We start from the raw sequence: 20,314 nt of genomic DNA, 5'->3' as shown, positions 1-20,314 counted from the left end.
TCCTAAATTTATCCAATATTTGTAATGGGTTATCAAGTTTCTGACTTTGATTCATACATATTAATCTCCTGAGACTAGAAAGATTAACTGTGTAAGACAGACAGTACATCATCATGATAGCAGTAATGAAAATACCAATTAAGAAAGTCTTCCTCCACATTAACTCACAGAAAATGACAAAAAAGTCATAAAGGTTAAAGACAAATGCCCCTTTTTTTTCAGAAAACAGGTAATGGTGTGTAAAACTATTCACTGTGTGTGATGGAGTTACGGAGTGTGATCCTGCTGATGGTGATCCACCAGTGACAGAGGAAAGATGTTTAGATCTGCAGTCCCCTTGGTGTCGTTTGAGTACGACACGGGATATCATCACCAATGCCACCACTGGCACAAACCATTGACATAATTACTACTACTGCTGCTGCTGCTGCTGCTGCTGCTATTATTATTATTATTATTATTATTATTATTATTATTATTATTTCTTTCTTTTCTCAGACGTTATGTCTGGTCAAAAATGGAAAGTGACGCGGACCTTGATCAAGCGTGACTTCCTTTTAACTGTACGGTATATGTTATATTGCATTTAGGAACTTTCGGGTAATTGAACATGTATCAATAATTACGGATTTCTGTAGTTGTATATAGAAGTTTGGATGTAGCTGTATTGCATTGATGTACTGGTGTATATTGTGTGGTATGACTCCTGTAGTTGATAGTATGATTGGTATAATGTCAACTTTATCTTGATGCCACATGTCCTTGACTTCCTCAGCCAGTTGGATGTATTTTTCAATTTTTTCTCCTGTTTTCTTCTGCATATTTGTTGTATTGGGTATGGATAGTTCGATTAGTTGTGTTAATTTCTTTTTTATTGGTGAGTATGATGTCAGGTTTGTTATGTGGTATTATTATTATTATTATTATTAATAATAATAATAATAATAATAATAATAATAGCAGTATAAATATGACCCTACCCCTATGCTCACACTTACTAATCACCTTCTATAAACAGTTGTACACAAGATTGTATTGTATGTTAACCGGGGACTTAGAAACGATGGAGAGGCTCCGACCCCAGTGGAGCCACAGTGGTCCACAACCCCACGACGATTACCGCAGCCCACTTCACCCTTCCGTCGCCCCACACTGAACCCAGGATTATTATGCAGTTCGCCTCCTGGGGCCAAACCACACAATCACCCTGGGTTCGGTGTGGGGTGATGGTGGGGTGAGTGGATTGCTGTAGCCTGTTGTGGACCACTGAGGGCTACAGCGGGGACAAAGCCTCTCTGTTGTTTCTAGGTCCCCAGTTCCATACAATACAATACGATACAATAGAAGTCACACTTTGCATGTTAAATTTGTTTGGTAATTGTGCTTCATACCTATTTGAGGAACAAAGCAATACTGCTACTTAAATATACATTACTTATTAAAAGCCAATGATTCAATGGTCTTAAATTATCTTAATTTATATTACTCTGCTCGCGATGCTCTCAATGCAAGCACACATACATGACAAAATTAAGTTTAAAGAAACCTACTTGTTGGTTTTGACTTTGGGACATTTGCATGCCAGATCTTTCATGTGAACCCAGAGATAGGTATTGCCTCTACGCAGACGTGACTCCCTTGCACGTTTGTACACAGACTGGATGCTCAGAGAGAACTTCACCCAATCTTCCACTGTCTCACGCTCCAGCACTTTCCCTAGAATAGCTGGAACCAAAGAAAGCAATTACTACCATAGCATTAGTCCAAATGAAATGAATAAAATATTTTATATTACAGTAGCTATGCATTTTCTAGGTCAATAGGTGAACAATATGCTATACCTTGATGGCATTTCATTCACAGAAACAGTTTATCTTGGCCATCTTAACAGCAATAGGAACTATATGATTAACTGTTAATACTTACCAGACTAAACTATTTTGGAAAAATCTGTTATATCTACACCTCTGTAGCAAACTACTAAGATAGTGGTTTCAAGCACTTCATGACAATGGACAGATTTTCATCCAATTATTCAAGTGCCTAGTTATTTACACTAAAGAGCCAAAGGAAATGCCTGCCTGATTCATGAGGTCTTCATACCCATACATGTCCATTTGCTCAATACAATTTGAAACAAGATTCGTCTGAGCAGGAAACGTTTCCAGTCATCAACAGTCCAATGTTGGTGTTGATGGGCCCAGGCAAGGTATAAAGCTTTGCGTTCTGCAGTCATCAAGGGTACCCGAGTAGGCCTTCAGCTCCAAAAGGCCATATTGATGATGTTTCATTGAATAGTTCACACGCTGACACTTCTAGATGGCCCAGCATTGAAATCTGCAGCAATTTGTGGAAGGATTGCACTTCTGACATGTTGAATGATTCTCTTCAGTCATCGTCGGTCCCGTTCTTGCAGAATTTTTTTCCAGCCACAGCGATGTCAGAGATTTGATGTTTTATCAGATTCCTGATATTCATGGTATACTGATGAAATGGTCATATGGGGAAAATCCACACTTCATCGCTACCTTGGAGATGCTGTATCCCATCGCTCATGCGCCGATTGTAACACCATGTTCAAACTCACTTAAATCTTGTTAACCTGCCATTGTAGCAGCAGTAATCAATCTGACAACTGCACCAGTCACTTCTTGTCCTATATAGGCATTGCTGATCGCATTGCTGTATTATGCCTGTTTCATATCCCTATATTTGAATACGCATGACTATACCAGTTTCTTTCTGTGCTTCAGTGTATTATTTTTGGCACCTATTGTGCAATATGGTTACATCCTCAGCTGTTATCTTTGTAAACTTCATGATTCTACAGATCTCCTTCTCAAGAGAGGCAACCACTATACGAGGGCTGTTCAATAAGCAAAGCCCCACATTTTTTTTTCTCAGAACATATTTATTGTTATGAGTCAGAATTTGGTGACAATATACATCATCATGTCTTGTCCATGTTGAAATATTGTATCCCGGCTAAGACACAAGTTGAAAATATGGTCACTATTTTTTATTTACTTAAATTTGCCATATTTAGTGACAGTACCTTTTCCGTTAGACATTTGCAAGGCGATATTAGTCTTGGCTTCAGTTGTCTAAGTATGATTCCACAATGCATCTTTGTCGGCTGCAGAAAAGACATGGTTCAACGTGTTTGCCTCATTTTGGTGTTTCAAATACCATTTCTTCAAATGTAGTTTCTTTTTTTATGGTTAATACAAAAAAAATAGTAACATAATTCAAAATTATTTATGACAGCGACCTTCACATTGTTCTTCCGTCAACACACACCAAGAGTTAGCTGCCGACTGACTATAGTCAAAGACAACTCCAGCGTTAAAGATACTTTACACAATACACAAGCTTCCACTTGTAATCAGTCTCTTTGCTATTCTTCGATACATTTACTAATAGTAATCAATATGCTTTCACTCTCAAAAACAGAAGTAAATTAACATATAATAAGGCAAATTACAATAAATTCTGACAAAAAGTATAAAAAAAACATTTACAATTTGGTATCGACAAATACAGTAAAAAAAAAAATAACATCTCCCAGATCCATTACAATGTCCTAGTTTTCCAAGTAGTTTCCATCAAATTCTATGGCTGTATGCCAATGCTGTGGAAGAGCATGTATTCCCTGCTGGTAAAAGTTCTTATCCTGCAGGCGTAGCCATGTTTCCACTGGATAACTAACACTCTCATCATCTTCAAAGTGTGTTCCCTGTACAGAATCTGTAAGCAAGAATAATGGCATCTGCACAATTCAGCATGTCGAAAGCAGTGGCTGTGACAGGGCGTCCTGAGCATGGCTGATCATGGTGCTCTTTTTTCTGCATTTCCTGAGACTGTAACTTTCTTAACCCATGGCCTAACCATACTCCTATGAATTGCAGCATCACCATACACTGCACACAAAAGTTTATGGATGTTCATCACAGTTTCTTTTTCTGTACACAAGAATTCAATAACAGCACACTGCTTGTAACATGAGTCATATGTAGACGCCATTTTGACACCTACTACAGCTGTGCCACCTGCCAGAATGGTTTGAAACTTCACCGGCACACAGAACAAACATCAAATGTGAAGCGCCAACAAGGAAATTTGTCTATGTATTTTAATTGCTTTTTTTTAAAAAAAATGTGGGACATAACTTATTGAACGATCTGTAGTTCCAGAGAGAGGAACATGTCTGTTGTTCAATATAAGAACACTTTATTAGCTTTTATCATATACTGCATAGGAAACATGATTACTTTCAGAGAAGATACTAGCAAAAGTTAAATTTCATTGATTATTCAGCAATTATCTTTAATCACATTGCTTTAGTGAAGCTCAAAAATTACCTTTTTATGTAACCAGCAATTCAACAAAGACTTTTAACACTGTTTCATAAAATGGGAGTGGCCAAAGAACATTTTTTATGTTAAAACCATTAATTTTCATTTCATAGTTCATGTAAAGCAAATGGAGAGTTGTAGAACTGGACTACCTGAAAACATCACGTAGGATATCTTGTCAAGAACATCTAAGAAGTATAACAGTAAGGAAAATAAACCAGACTCAAGAAAGCATATCAGACAGAATAGAACAGCAACTCACATTGTATGCACATAAAATGCAAACAATGCTAATGACAGATGACCTAAGAAGATCTTGATATACCATCCTCAGGCAAGAAGGAGAAGAGGAAGACCAAAGGTTGCCTGGTTAGGTGGGGTAAAGGAAACCGTGGGGAAATGAGAAATAGAAGAATCTGAGGAAGCCTGTAGAAATAAGTGGTGACAAATGTGTGGGATGAGGTGAAACCTGTAGGAATGCCATGAGAGAGAGAGAGAGAGAGACATCACATGCATGTTTGTTATTTGTTATTTGAGTAGTGATTTTTTTGTGTTTGAAAACTGCCTCAATTTACATGTCCCATGATGAATCAGTGTTTACAATCAGAGTGCTACCCCCAGTAAGGAAAGAAAAACAAATAGTTTCTTTGTTGAAATATCTTCCTCAGGATGTCTCAAGCAGTTTTGTTAAAAATTAAAAAAAAAAAAAAAACACACAGAAAAAACACGCAGCAACAACTAGCTGAAGCTGATACTTCATGAATGCAAGTCTGATACCTTACATTTGCATAATATTGGTTAATATTTGGGCTCTTTGAGAGCAAAATGATTCACCAGACTGATGTTACAGCTAGATTTAGAATCAGAACCTCACTACGTCCCTATGAGCATTTTGTTGCTCATTGTACATTCAGAAAGAGATGAACATCAGGGAATATATATGGATTGTGATGCACATGATTTACTTCCAGCTGGATGGGTGAGCATTACTAACACCTCTGTGTTGTTGAAAACAAGAAAATCATAACATAACGACTTCCAGTTAATTTCTGATGTGAAAAAGGATTGGCCAGTCACTCTTAAAAATGATAACTTTATTTGTTAACAAGCACGTGAGCTCACTATACTGTTGACACTCATCATCCCTAGCAGGCCTAGCTTTGTCATATGTATGAACTGAACAACTGCCAGCATTCCAAAGTTTATCTCAACAAACTGGGTTTTCTGACTGCATTCTTTGAGGTTTTGACTCCTAGGCAAAGGAATTTTAAAACATTCAACCATACCAACATCAGACATGTGGGATCCTGTTCGAAAATGCCCTGGATCAACGATGTCCTAAAGCAGTTGATATGAATGTACTGGCTCAATGCATTACAGTAGTACATTTCCCATTTTTCCCAAACTAAGAAGCATGCAACTTTTAAAGAAGAATGATATGAAGAAGAAGACCAAGATATAATAACATATGTGAGAATAGACAGTATTCTGACTGTTCGATCTACCTACCATGCTGTGCATTTTTCTTCTGCTAAAAAATCTGAAATGTATACTGTTGAGCTGCTGTTTTTTATGCTATTTTATTTACACTGTGATTTGCAATATAGATTAGATATGAATGATTCTTTGTGATCAAGTAATAATAATAATAATAATAATAATAATGTCTGAGAAAAGAAAGAATAATAATAATAATAATCCATTTGACTTCAACTGCCAAATAAAACTCTCCTGTACATTATGTTCTTTAGCTTTATGCAACCATGTTGTTCTTGCATGTCATCTAGATACCTTCTGTAAAGACATTGTCTCGGTCTTCGCACTGTGATTTCATTTTCACTGCAGTCGTAACTATCTCTTCCATTTCAGTATATTCTCTGGTCCCTTTTTTGTTTCATTTTCTTTCTCTCATTGTAGCTCCCAATATCCATCTCTCCATTCTTCACTGAGTAGTCCACTATAGTTTTAACATTAACAGTCCAGCATCCTCAGTTATTTATTTTATCACAAAGCTTATCACAGAGCTCATAGCTCATAATTCAACAATAATTTTCAGTAGTCAATTAAAGTTCAATAAAAACTTTTGATGATATTGATTGGATTACTGGCACTCTCTTTGAAATTATGATACTAGTAGGCATAAAATGCATAGTGTGGGTGGTTGTCTATAACATGTACTGCAACTATACAGCAGTTATAAGAGTCTTAGGATGTGGAGGGGAGGCATTAGTTGAGGAGCGAGTGAAACAGGGTTGTAGCTTATCCCCAGTCTCAAGGAAGTTATTGTATTTGAACTGAGAACGTGTTCAAAGATTCTGCAACAAAGCAAAGTTAGCGATATTGGTTTTTAATTTTGTGGGATCATTCTTTTACCATTCTTACACACCATAGTCACCTGCACTTTTTACCAGTCACTGGAGACTTTTTGCTGGATTAGAGATTCACAATAAATGCAGGCTAGGTAAGGGACCAATGCTGTAGAGTACTCCTTGTAAGAGCAAGCAGTAAAGGGAACTAAAGATGAATCTGGAAAATAGATTAAAGCTCAAAGAGAAGAGAGGAATGGCATTGTAATTCTGTCAGACATGACAAGGGTTTGGAGGAACAGTGAAACAGACTGGATTATTCGACATAAAAGTTTTCTGGGTATGGTACTGCATCATAATGTATAAAACTACTGCTGCTGGAGAAAAACCAACGTTTCGGCCACAGTTGCAGCGGCCTTCTTCTGGGTCTACTGGTGCATTATAGCTATGCAGTGTCCCTTATATTTCATTGTTACTGTTCACTGTGCATGCCATTAGGTCATAATTTTAAAAGATACTTCGTTTCGTTGGTCACTTAAAGAAGAAGGAGAGGGAACTTTATTTTAATTGGTTATTGCTCTTGTGGTATGTGCCACGATTGGTGGTCACCGTCGAATGAGAAGTTGGCTGCTGTTTACCAAATGATGGATGTCGGCTGCACGGCACCAGTTACTCGCCGGTAGTGCTCGTGCCTAGTGTTGACAGTGCGGTCTGCTGGGCTCTGATCACTGGCAGCCAAGATGGGGCAAGCCTGAGGCCATCCTGTCTATTCATGTTATTAGGATGTTTATGTATTTCGATGCCCTCTCTGATTTTGCATTTTGTCATAACCGGCTGCTTGACCTACACACAGGCTTCGCTGAATTTTATTTCTTTTCTGCAGTCTTGCTGATGTTTTGCCACCGCAGATTTGTTGTGTTGCCCTAGACGAATATAACACCCATGTTCCCGAATGCGGATTGCTATTGGCCTGCCAGTCTCACCGATGTATGCTTCTCCACATGCGCATTCCACCTTGTACATGCCTGCTGTGTGTAAAGCATCCACCTTGTCCTTAGTGGAGCCTAGCACGTCCTGGATCCTGCGACTACTATAGAAGACAGGCTGCACCCCAACCTGGTGAAGGTAACATTTTTCACGTAATGTAAGTGCACTGTTGGCTGCAGTTTATCTATTTCTTGCTTATCTTGCTTTCTTGTGTTCATTGACAAGGCTATGTGGATCGACTTATGGCTGTGACCATTGGTTAGAAACATTATGCGTAGCCTTTTAAGCTCAAGTGTTTTGTTTTGAGCATCACTTAGGCGCTGCGCACAGATTGCCAAAGAACGGATGACCGAGTTGTTCTGTGCTGGGTGGTGGTAGGATTGGCGTGCAGATACCTGTCTGAGTGTGTAGGCTTGCGATATACTCTGTGCCTCAGTGTGCCCTCCCTTGTCCTCACAAATACAGCAGTGGACAACGACTGTCTACAAGCCTATGTATGAGCCCTAATTTCTTGTATCTTATATTTTGTGGTCCTCATGCGCAATACATGTTGGTGACAGTAGAATCGTTTGGCAGTTAGCTTCAATTACTGGTTCTCTAAATTTTCTCAACAGCATTTCTCAAAAAGAATGTCACCTTCCCTCCAAGGATTCCCAGTTGAGTTCCCAAAGCATCTCTAATACTTACATTTTATTTGAACCTAATGGTAACAAATCTAGCAACCTGCCTCTGAATTGCTTCAGTGTCTTCCTTCAATCGAACCAGTACAGATCCCGAACAATCGAGCAGTACTCGAGAATATGTTGCATCAATAACCTGTATCTGTTCTCCTTTACAGGCGAACCACTCTTTCCTAAAATTATCCCAATAAATTGAAGCAGACAATTCACCTTCCCTACCACAGTTCTCACATGTTTGTTCCATTTTGTATCGCTTTGCAACATTATGACCAGATATTCAAATGACTTGTCTGTGTCAGCCATGAAACTAGTAATACTGTATCCTTACATTACAGATTTGTTCTTCCTACTCATCTGCATTAACTTACATTTTTCCACATTTAGAGCTAGCTACCATTCATCACACCAACTAGAAATGTTGTCTAAATCATCTTTTATCTTCCTACAGTCACTCAATTTCAACACCTTACTGTATACCACAGTGTCATCAGCAAACAACTGTGGATTACTGCCCACCCTGTCTACCAAATTATTTATGTATATAGAGAACAACAAGGGTCCTATCACACTTTCCTGGGGCACTCCTGACGATACTCGTGTCTGATGAATGCATGCCCTTGAGGACAACTTACTGGGTTCTATTACTTAAGAAGTCTTCAAGCCACTCACATATCTGTGAACTAATTCTATACACTACTACCTTCATTAACAGCATGCTATGGGGCACAGCGTCAAACATCTTCTCCAAATCTAGAAATCTAACATCCGCCTATCGCTGTTCATCCATAGTTCACAGTATATCATGTGAGAAAATGGCAAGCAGAGTTTCGCAAAAGCACTGCTTTCTAAAACCAAGCTGATTTGTCTACATGTGTTCAAAGATTCTGCAACAAACATAAGTTAGGGATATTGGTTTGTAATTTTGCAGGACTGTTCTTTTACCATTCTTATACACCGGAGTCAACTGCACTTTTTGCCAGTCACTTGGGACTTTTTTCTGGATGAGAGGTTCATGATAAATGCAGGCTAGGTAAAGGGCTAATGCCATAGAATACTCTTTGTAAAACCAAATTGGGATTCCACCCAGACCTGGTGAATTATTTGCTTTCAAAACTTTCATTGTTTCTCTACACCAGGGATACTCATTACTATGTTGTCCATACAGGATTCTGCCTGACGGTCCAGTGATTATATGTTTGTACAATTCTCCTCCGTAAACGATTCCTTGAATGTGAAATTTAAAACTTTGGCTTCTGTTTTACTATCTTCAACTGCCACTCCAAACCTTATCAACAAGAAACTGAATGGAAGCCTTAGACCCGCTTAGCAATCTTACATAGGACCAGAGTTTTCTCAGTTCTCTCTCACATATTTTGCTAAGGTGCAGCAGTGGTAGGTATTGTATGCTTTGCTCATACAACAGACACACGAATCTCTACTAACCCCAGCTTGTTGTTATTTATGCATTCTCTTTTGAACGAGAGTGCAACAGTCTCTGTTTCTTCAGCACCTTCCAAATTTCATCATTAAACCATGGTTCTCTTCCATCTTTTATCAACTTACTAAGCATGTAACTCTCCAGACTGCAATTTACAATCTGCTTAAACTTTGTCCATTATTGTGTATCTCAGCATAGCACTTGCATCCTGCACCCTCAATTATTTGTTGGATGTATTCCAGTCCTACCTTCCCCCTGCAGTTTTTACCCTCTAGAGCTTGCTCTTGTACCAGGGAGACTAATCCCCAGTGTCTTGAAACTTGTCATGTTATCCAGCCCCTTCTTCTTGTCAGTGTTTTCTATATGTTCCTTTCTCCATCGATTCTATTGATAACCACTTCATTCCTTATCCTATCAGGTCACCTAATTTTAAACATTCTTCTGTAGCACCACATCTATTATGTTTTTCCACTGTCCACACAATGGTGTGCTCCAACCGCACATTCTCAGAAGTTTCCTCCTCAAATTAAGGCCTATGTTTGATAGCAGCAGACTTCTGTTGGCCTATGCTAGCCTGCTTTTTACTTCCTCCTTGCTTCATTTCTGCTACTCCTCATTACTTTCTTTTTCTTTTTTCTTTTTTTCCAGTTTACTCTCAGTCTGTAGTGTGTGTTCATTAGACTGTTCATTCTATTCACCAGACAATGCTTACGACAACTGCAGAAAATGACAGTTGACAGAAGATAATTGAAGGAAGGAAATCCCCAATTAGGCCCAGAAGACCACATGATAGTTGACCAACCACCGTGTCACCCTTGTCATTCATCATTGGATGTAATATGAAGGGGAATGGGGTCAGCACAACACACTGATTGACATTTTGACCTTTGAGCCGCTACATCTCAATCATGTAGCTCCTGCCACTAGCTTCATGAGGCTGTGTGCACCACAGTCCAATCATCCCACCAAGGAAAGGGCCCTGGCAGTACCGGGACTCAAACCTGGATCCCTCGTGTGAGGGTTTGTCACGTTGACCGTTTGGCTACTGAGGTGGATGGCAGAAGATAATGAGGAAAACGTTATATTCTAGCTGACCTAACGACCAACCAAGGTTAAGGTGGATGGAAGATGTAATGGATGATATAGCAAGATTGAAACCTGTGGAAGCAAGAAGGGACAGTGGTCAACAATGTCCTCTAACAGCTGTAGGGCTGAAGAAGTAATGGCAGAAAGTGCATCAAATGCTCTTGTTCATCCCATGACAGTCATGTAACTACAAGGTCCGGCAGAAAAACCTCCCCTTTAAGGAAAGCTAATAAAAACAAAACCAAATAAGGTAGAACAATTTTATTTATACTAAATAAAAGTACATATGCCATTTTAGAAAATACTCTTATGGTCTTACTTTTTAAATAAAACATCCCTTAAATGGCTTCCTGCACTGTCGACACACTGATTGAGTCTTTCCCTGAAGTTATTCATTACTCTTTGAGTCATTTCAGGTGGAATAGCTTCAACCTCTTGTGTAATTGCTTCTTTCAGGGCTCGTAAAGATTGTGGACGTTGTTCATAAACGTTTGCTTTTAAATAGCCCCAAAGAAAGAAATCACAGGGCGTTAAGTCCGGCGATCGTGGGGGCCAGCCAATGTCTCCACGCAACGAGATCACATGTCCAGGAAACATTTCCTTCACCAATGCCAGTGACTGCCGCACTGTGTGGGCTGTAGCACCATCTTGCTGGAACCACACGTTCTCTATTTCACCAAAAAGCTCCCTTAGTTGCGGTTGGAGAAAGTCGCGGAGCATGGCACAACAGCGTTCACTGTTGACGGTTAAATTCCTGTCATTTTCTTCGAAAAAGTAAGGACCGATCACTCCGGAATTGTAAACAGCACACCATACTGTTACTTTAGGGCTATGAAGTGGTCGTTGATGAAGTTCTTGGGGATTGTGTTCACACCAGTACCTGCAATTTTGGCTGTTCACTGTTCCGGCAAGATGAAAGTGTGCTTCATCAGAAAAAATCACAATATCGTTGGGACGAATGTTCCGAAGAAGGTCTTGGCACAAACTTACACGGACACCACAGTCTCATTCACTCAGTTCCTGCGTAGTTACAATTTTGTAAGGATGCATTTTAAGATCTCGATGCAAGATTCTTCTCACACTTCGATCAGATATCCGTAATGCTGCCGCATGCTTTTTAGCGGATCGTCGAGGAGATTGTTGAACTGAAGCTCTAACTGCATCAACATTTCCGGGGCCTGTTGCAGTCCGTGGTCGTCCAGGTGGTTTCCTTTTTAATGCGGAACCTGTCTCACGAAAGTTAGCAACCCAAGAATAAATTGTTTTCTTATCGGGAACAGGGTCCCGTCGTCCGAGCGCAAAGCGAACGCGAAAAGCACGTTGAGTATTAATAGGCGATTCGCCATTTTGAATAAAATCTTCCACTACGAAGGCACGATGTTCACCAGACCACGCCATGGCGTACACTGAAAACGGCACGTAGGCAGCTACTTAACGACGCGCCCTCCACCACTCTGCTCCTTCTACTGTCCGCTGCACGTTACTTTGTAATCGGGGAGTTTTTTATGCCGGACCCTGTATAACTTACTAACTACTGCATCTAGATGCTCAAATTGCATCATCGACCATTGTACGATGATGTACATAGTTGAATTTATACATCACATTGTCAACTAGTTGTATGATGTGTGTAGCTAAATTCATACATTTTCACTGTGGCTAACTGTAAGCGAAGAAAATGGCAAGTAAGAGGAAGTTATTCCTACTGCAGTAAATATTCCTTGTACAATAAGCTACAGACTTAGTGAACTTTGTTTGGTACTTACCATAGTCCCTGCGGCAGTACTTGTTCAGATTGAGCCTCCGTGTCCCTGCACGGCATTTTCCGCACTGGTCTGAAACACACAATTGCAGTCCTCACACGTCTATGGTACAGGAAGAGTAACATGTAAGTGGGAGTCATTACTCACATGGGAATAAAGTTTTCAGAATTTACAGTACAATGTAAACAATATCCAGTATCTAGACAGGAGGCCTATATCAGTTATAAAAATGAAGAAGTAGGGAATATCGTGATGCTTTGCCAGAACAACTTGAAATGAGTAGTTATTTGAAGAAAATTACATATTTAATATAATATGCTTTTAAATTGGACTAAGCAGTATAAAATGATTTCTTGTAGCTGCATACAAATTCTTAACCCCATAAATATTATTTTTAAAATATCTGCTTGTGAATTTTTAATAGCTGTGACAATGCTTGTCAGATTTAGAATAAAAAACACAGGATGTATGCAACACATAGTTGATGCATGAATAGTTCACCTCCTAACTATTATCTGTTGCATGTTCTTCATGTTTTTCATCATAAATCTTACAAGTACTGTCATAGCCATCATAAATTCTCAAGCACAAATTTTCAGGACTGTCCGTATGGTATCAGGACTCTGCATGGGATTAGGAGAAATTATTTTATAGTTTTTAGTCTGATATAAAAATGTTTTATATTAAACATTTATTTTTATTTAAATAATTATTTTCTGCTTTTTAGTATTGTGTGTATGAAATTCCACAATGTATTTTAACATGTTGATGGTATGACATTTGTTCTTAATTAATTATTTACACACACACACACACACACACACACACACACACACACACACTAGCTTTTTATCACCGCTTTAGTGATGTACACATCCATGGGCATATGCCTGGAATGCGTCCTGATACTACCCGCACAATATGCTGGTCCGGCAGGGCAGCCAAGATAGCAAATGTTATCAACCTCCTTCAGATCCTCCCCAGCTCTAGCCAACAGACCGAGAAGTTAGGGTGTTAATATTGCATTATCATCCAGGTACAAGCTGTGTTTAAAACATCAGTACTTAAGCTCATCAGGAAGCTGCAAACTTTGTACTGAATGGAGAGACAGACAAGAAAGAGACCTAATAAAAACATGTTAAAAAGACAGAACCGCTCTCGGAAAACATCTAATTTCGGGAAATTTTTTTAAACTTTTATTTTCAGTAACGAAGAAATTCAGGCTAACCTTTTTATTCACTGCCGCTTAAATACAGTGTGCGATTTGCAGGGGGGGGGGGGGGGGATGGGGGGGATTTCCCCCCCTCTGCATCAGACCATCCCCTCCTCTGGCTGTAGTTTATGCATCCCAACCTGGGATGTTTATTTCCTACGCACTGGAGTAAAACTTTACATATAATTTAAATTTGTGGAGCCAAACATTGAAAGTTTTTAATACAGTCTTACTATTAATACTATTAATATGTTTGCTTATTAATTTTGAAAAATGTTATGTAGTAGTTAAGCATTTCAAAACATTTAGAACTAAATCATCATTGTCATGTTGTCATTGTTGCTTTCGTCTAAGGTGCGTCATCCGTTTACTTGCGAGCTTGCGAGGGAAGTAGTGTGGCAGTCATACCGCAGCAGTCGTACCGGTGAGCTGGGGGCTGAAAGTCCCACCCACAGGGTGGTAACCGGCCCGGTACCTATGCGAACATTTATCGTTAGGCCACCTTTTGGCAACGGTATGGCGCGGACTAACGCGCCTGGGACGAAAGCACACATTACTAAATAACGCACCATCGTCTGCTTCTAGTTCCTAGGATACTATTTCGTGGACCTTCATTAAATACTCCTCTCTTCCACCATCGTTTACTTTTCCTTTGGTTTTCATTTCCGTTGTTAGCTGCATGTGCAAGTAGCAAGTAGGCCGCCGCTGCGATACTTTATCATCCTTTATACTGCAAGACTGACACACGTGTGGCACAAATTCTGTTGCTTTGGAATAAATTAACCTGTCGCATGCAATGCTACAAGACGACGCACGCCACATTTCCGTAGCATTCCACAATGTTGCAAGACGTCGCCCCAGCGTAAATGAGGCTTTAGAGCCAGGTCTGTATTGTATGATGGATGTGATGTGTTGCGTACGAAAGTAAAACCTGCAATCAGATCGAAACGTCGTGGAAAACTGTGAAGAGGTGTCACCCTGCAGCAAGATAACGTTCGCCCATATTCTGCCAAACGGACAGCCGACGCAATAAAGGAGTTGAGATTCGAGGTGCTGGAACATCCACCATACAGTACAGACCTGGCTCCAAGTGATTTTCACATGTTTGGACCCTTAACGGAAGCACTACAGGGAAGAAGATTTGAAAGTGACGAAAACGTCATTTCTGCAGTGCAAAATTGGTTACAGATGCAACCGAAAAACGTATTTTCTGATGAAATAAAAAAAAAACCTCGTAAAACGTCGGGAAAACTGCATTGAAGTCCAGGTTTCTATCATCAGAATAAGTACAGCTTTTCACAAATGTGCCTTTACTTTTTGAATTCCCGTCGTATACCTGTATGTAAATAAATTTTGTAAATAAGCTTTACCTATAATGCACTTTTAAAGATATAACAAGGGATGGCTTTTCTGATAGTGCATACGCGTGAATAGTGAGTTTCGGCATTAACATCTATTTATAAATAACTGTTTAACCATGGGTAACGCCACGGTCCAAGCTAGTAACATATGTAATTATACTAACCCCCTAAGACATCCCCCCCACTGGTAAAAGCACAAATCGCACACTGCTTTAATATAACGATATGGTTAAGTTTCCTCTAAAACAACAGATACTCGAAACACCAAAAAGTATAACTAAATCAAAGCGCAAAGAACAAAGGAATGTTGGAGGCTTTTATAGCTCGTCGACGACGATATCATTAAGAAACGCGAATTGCGACGCGCGAGACAAATTACGTGCCGTGCTGCTGCTCGAGTTTACACGGAAGCGATTATTGGCGTGATTTCAGGACTGCGAAGTCCGACCACTGGGTCGGATGACATACACTGATAACAGTGGCCTCCGATCAACTTCCGACGATAGTCTCTACAAACCAAATCAAATCAGGAACACAGTTCAAAGTCAACTGGTCAAAAGAAAAGTCTTGTACATTTTATGTCTGGCGATGTAATATTACAATGTGATAACAGTGAGAGCGGCTCTAGGCGCTTCAGTCTGGAGCCGCGCGACCGCTACGGTCGCAGGTTCGAATCCTGCCTCGGGCATGGATGTGTGTGATGTCCTTAGGTTAGTTAGGTTTAAGTAGTTCTTAGTTCTAGGGGAGTGATGACCTCAGATGTTAAGTCCCATAGTGCTCAGAGCCATTTGAACCATTTTTTTATAACAGCGACGATTTCACTGATGTTATTATCTGGCGCCATTGATTTTTTATCGCCTAGTATGATCTTGTAAATGCTTCTATGATCCTGATGATCGTTCACAGATTGAAAGTGGTTCTTCAACAGAGAAATTTTATCTCCAGCTCTTGGCGGTAAATCATAGCATTCTCCAAATCACACAAGTTTCCAAGGAAACAAACGGAACTTGTTTGTTTCAGTTAAACTTCGCCTGGTCCGTCACTTTTATTGAATACTGCCTCCAGTTAGCTAACGTCACCTCAATTAGACACAGGTCTCTTCCTGACAAGCACGTGTATACCCACGTAAACAGCAGTGTTGTTCACAAAACCGACAAAAGTGTAAGTGCACTGCACAGTCGCTCACTGGAAACGCACTTGTGTTGCACGCAGTGAAAGAAAAACTTCATGGATCACGGTACATCGCTAAATCTCCGAACCATAAATCGGTAACACCTTCAAATAAGCACTCTTCTACACTACTCGGCATAGGTAGAACACAGTTTACGATGACTCGCACTGGTGGTGTTGCAGAGACCGGTGGAACAATCAGGCGGTTCCTGTGGTTGGTGATAGTGGAGTTCACGAAATGAACAGGTAGCCAGAAGCATGCGAAAAATAATAATAATAATAATAATAATTCCTCGGAGCTATCCGAATCCAAAACAGCGTAAATACAGGCAAGGTACAGTTGAGTGCAAATTAATTGGGACAACGCATATATTATAACAAGCTGAAGTAGGTTAGCTATAATCAGTTTTATCCGCTCAACTGTTGGACCCTTGGCGGACTACTGTTGCCTTGACTATGAACAACCATTGTAGGTACTCTCCAGTTCTCTTGAGTGCTTTTATGTGTGCAGCAGTATGTGTTATTTCCGTGTTCTCAACAGGAAAACTTTGTGTTAAAATGGTCATTTCACCTAATAAGCGGACAAAAATAGTTACTTTCCACGAACACACATCTGTGGCCATATGAGACATTGCCTCTGTTGTTGGTGTGAGAAAATCTAGTATACCAACACTTACTTGGACATACATTGAAGCGCCAAAGAAACTGGTATAGGCATGTGTATTCAAATACAGATATACGTGGACAGGCAGAATACGGCGCTGCGGTCGGCAACGCCTATATAAGACAGGTGTCTGGCGCAGTTGTTAGATCGGTTACTATTGACACAATGGCATGTTATCAAGATTTAAGTGAGTTTCGACATGGTGTTGTAGTCGGCGCGCGAGCGGTGGGACACAACATCTCCGAGGTGGCGATTAAGTGGGGATTTCCCGTGCGACCATATCACTAGTGTACCGTGAATATCAGGAATCCGGTAAAACATCAGTCAGCAGCTCGTGGTCTAGTGGCGCCGGCACAGTAGCTCAGCGTGTTCGCTCAGAGAGCTGGCTGGTCTCTGTAATAAAAAAAAACTGGGCGAAGGGATCAACAACGAACTTCAACGGATGTCATGTGACGTCTGCTACGGTGAAAAAAAGTGGCTACCGTCGCTGCCTCTGCATCACTGGGTCCTGGGTTTGATTCGGGGCCAGGCTGGGAATTTTCTCTGACCGGGGACTGGATGTTTGTGTTGTCATCATCACTTCATCATCATTATCATCATCATCATCATCATCATCATCATCATCATCATCATTCCTGACAGTGGCTAGTTTGGACTGTACAAAAATTGGACTGTGTAAAATTGGGGACTTTGTATGGGCGCTGATGACCGCTCATTTGAGCGCCCCACAAACCAATCATCATCGTCATCATCATCATCATCATCATCATCATCATCATCATCATCATCATCATCCGGCAAAACAAATCTCCGACGTCGCTGCGGCAGGAAGAAGATCCTGCAAGAACGGGACCAACAACGACTGAAGAGAATCGTTCAAGGTGACAGAAGTGCAACCCTTCCGCAAATTGCTGCAGATTTCAATGCTGGGCCATCAGTAAGTGTCAGCGTACGAACCATTCAACGGAACATCATCGATATGGGCTTTCGTGTACCCTTGATGACGGCAGGACACAAAGCTTTACGCCTCGCCTAGGTCTATCAGCACTGATGTTGGACTGTTAATGACTGGAAACTTGTTGCCTGGTCGTACGAGTCTCGTTTCAAATGGTATCCAGCGGATGGACCTGTGCAGGTATGGAGACAACCTCATGAATCCATGGACCCTGCATGTCAGAAGGGGACTGTTGAAGATGGTGGAGGGTCTGTAATGGTGTGGGGCGTGTACAGTTGGAGTGATGTGGGACTCCATGTACGTCTAGATACGACTCTGACACGTACGTAAGCATCCTACCTTATCACCTGCATTCATTTATGTCCATTGTGGATTCCAATGGACTTGGGCAATTCCAGCAGGACAATACAATACCCCACACGTCCAAAATTGTTACAGAGTGGCTCCAGGAACACCCTTCCGAGTTTAAACATTTCCGCTGCCCTCCAAACTCTTATTGAGCGTATCAGGGATGCCTTGCAACGTGCTGCTCAGAAGAGATAGCCACCCACCTCGTACTCTTACGGATTTATGGACAGCCCTGCACGATTCATGGTCGTAGTTCCATCCAGCACTACTTCAGACATTAGTCGAGTCTATGCCACGTTGTGTTGCGGCATTTCCGCGTGCTCGCGGTGACCCTACACGATATTAGGCAGGTATACAAGTTTCTTTGCTCTTCAGTGTATAATGATACTGCCTCATTGTCTTCAAAGAGAAAAGGCAGATGTGGGTGGAAACACAAAGTCATCCCTAGAACTGACAAAAGTCTGCTTAGTAGAATTCATCCTCGCAGGACTAATAAGGACCTTCAGAGAGATCTATTGGCTACTAGGGTTGAAACTGATTGACTCTTCAACATTACAGCGTAGGCTCTCTGATAGTGGGCAGAAGGCCCAAAAGCCAATAAACAAGCTGTTAACATCTGCCGTGAAGAAAAAAACCCGTTGATGTGAGCCAAAATATGTAAATCTTGAACATCCAGTGGCTGGAAATGAGTAATTTTCACTGATGAGTCACATTTTATTGTTCATGATTGTCAGGCGAAGTATCCATGAGGCAGCGAGAACTGAGCGCCTTGAACGGACTATAAAACAGCCTCCCGAAAAAATGTTCTGGGTTTCTTCATTGCCAGTGGCTCTGGGGCAATAGTTCTAGTTAATGGCACGATAAATTCAACCAAATACATGACAATGCTTAGGCACAGGGTTGTGTTATTCCTACAGACCTTTGCAGACTGCAGAGGAAAGTTTCAGTATGAACTGGCCCTGTGTCATACTTCTAAAGCAGTCAAATCGTTCATAGAAGAAAACAACGTTAATCGGCTTCAGTGTCCTGGCAGTCCACCAGACTTAAATCGATTCGAAAATTTTCGGTAGAAAGGCGGCTCGTTAAAATGGGCTGTTCAACAAAAGAATGCATGCTAGTAAATGTGGTAAAATTGTGGTTTCTTGACGACGAACTACGAAAGATTTTCTGTAACCTGATCGAATCTGTGCGATAACGTATTCAAAAGCTCATTAACGCAAAAGGAGGGTACATTTGTTGTTAATATTCAGTACGTGCACAGTCAAGTTTGATCGTCATGTCCCAATTAATATGCACACTGCTGTATACTCTACTATCAATGGCAACTATCGAAGGCTTGAGAGAACAGCAGGACTGCCAGAGGAGTGTGGCGCTGCGGTGTGTATGGACACTTTCGCGTCAGCAGAAGGGTCCATGTGACGTGCTTGAGTATGTATGGACACTGTCAGTCAGTGGACAGACCCACATGACTTGCCTAGGTATGTATCAGTAGATGGGCGCAAGTGACCTGCCTGGGTGTGAATGGACACTGTCACGTCAGTGGATGGGCCCACGTGAAATGCTTGCAATGGCGGCAGTATCCTCCATGGGCGTAAGCTGTGACTGTAGTAGGAAGGCTGAGTATCATTGTCTATTCCTCTATCTCGATACTCTGGCTGGGCAGCAAATCTGACTAACTGTCCGCTACTAACAGACCCTCTGCCCCAGAGGGGTGATGACTCCGAAACCCAAGTGTGGCTACCGATTGGCAGCTTTGATTGTGCGCGCTCCAATGAGCTCCCTGAAAAATGTTTCAATATCCAAACGTTCTTGCGAAGCAGACTAGTAGCCACATGCAAACAGTTTCAATTTCATTGGTCATTTACCACATATGCTAACAACATGGCACTGGAAAATGGTGCTTCCTGCGAGGGCTTATCAAAAGTTCTTTTGATGTTCTGTCAAAACGTGAACATGTAAGGATCGACTGCTGCAGAACATACTGTGCT

General features: G+C 40.9%; 1 protein-coding gene across 1 annotated transcript in view; it reads right to left on the bottom strand.

Moving 5' to 3' along the window:
• The window catches only part of LOC126253268 (netrin-3-like), a 474,694-nt gene that overhangs the window by 5,014 nt on the left and 449,366 nt on the right, over positions 1-20,314 (bottom strand). The window contains exons 4-5 of the mRNA XM_049954482.1: positions 12,619-12,687; positions 1,551-1,725 (exon numbers count right to left, since the gene is read on the bottom strand). Of these exons, the coding sequence (XP_049810439.1) occupies positions 1,551-1,725; positions 12,619-12,687 (244 nt within the window). The remainder of the gene's footprint in view (positions 1-1,550; positions 1,726-12,618; positions 12,688-20,314) is intronic.

This window comes from Schistocerca nitens, chromosome 4, assembly GCF_023898315.1.
Source record: "Schistocerca nitens isolate TAMUIC-IGC-003100 chromosome 4, iqSchNite1.1, whole genome shotgun sequence".
NCBI classification, from domain to species: Eukaryota; Metazoa; Arthropoda; class Insecta; order Orthoptera; family Acrididae; genus Schistocerca; species Schistocerca nitens.
The sequence above is the reverse complement of the archived record's forward strand: the minus strand, read 5'-3'. Positions and strand labels throughout refer to the sequence as shown.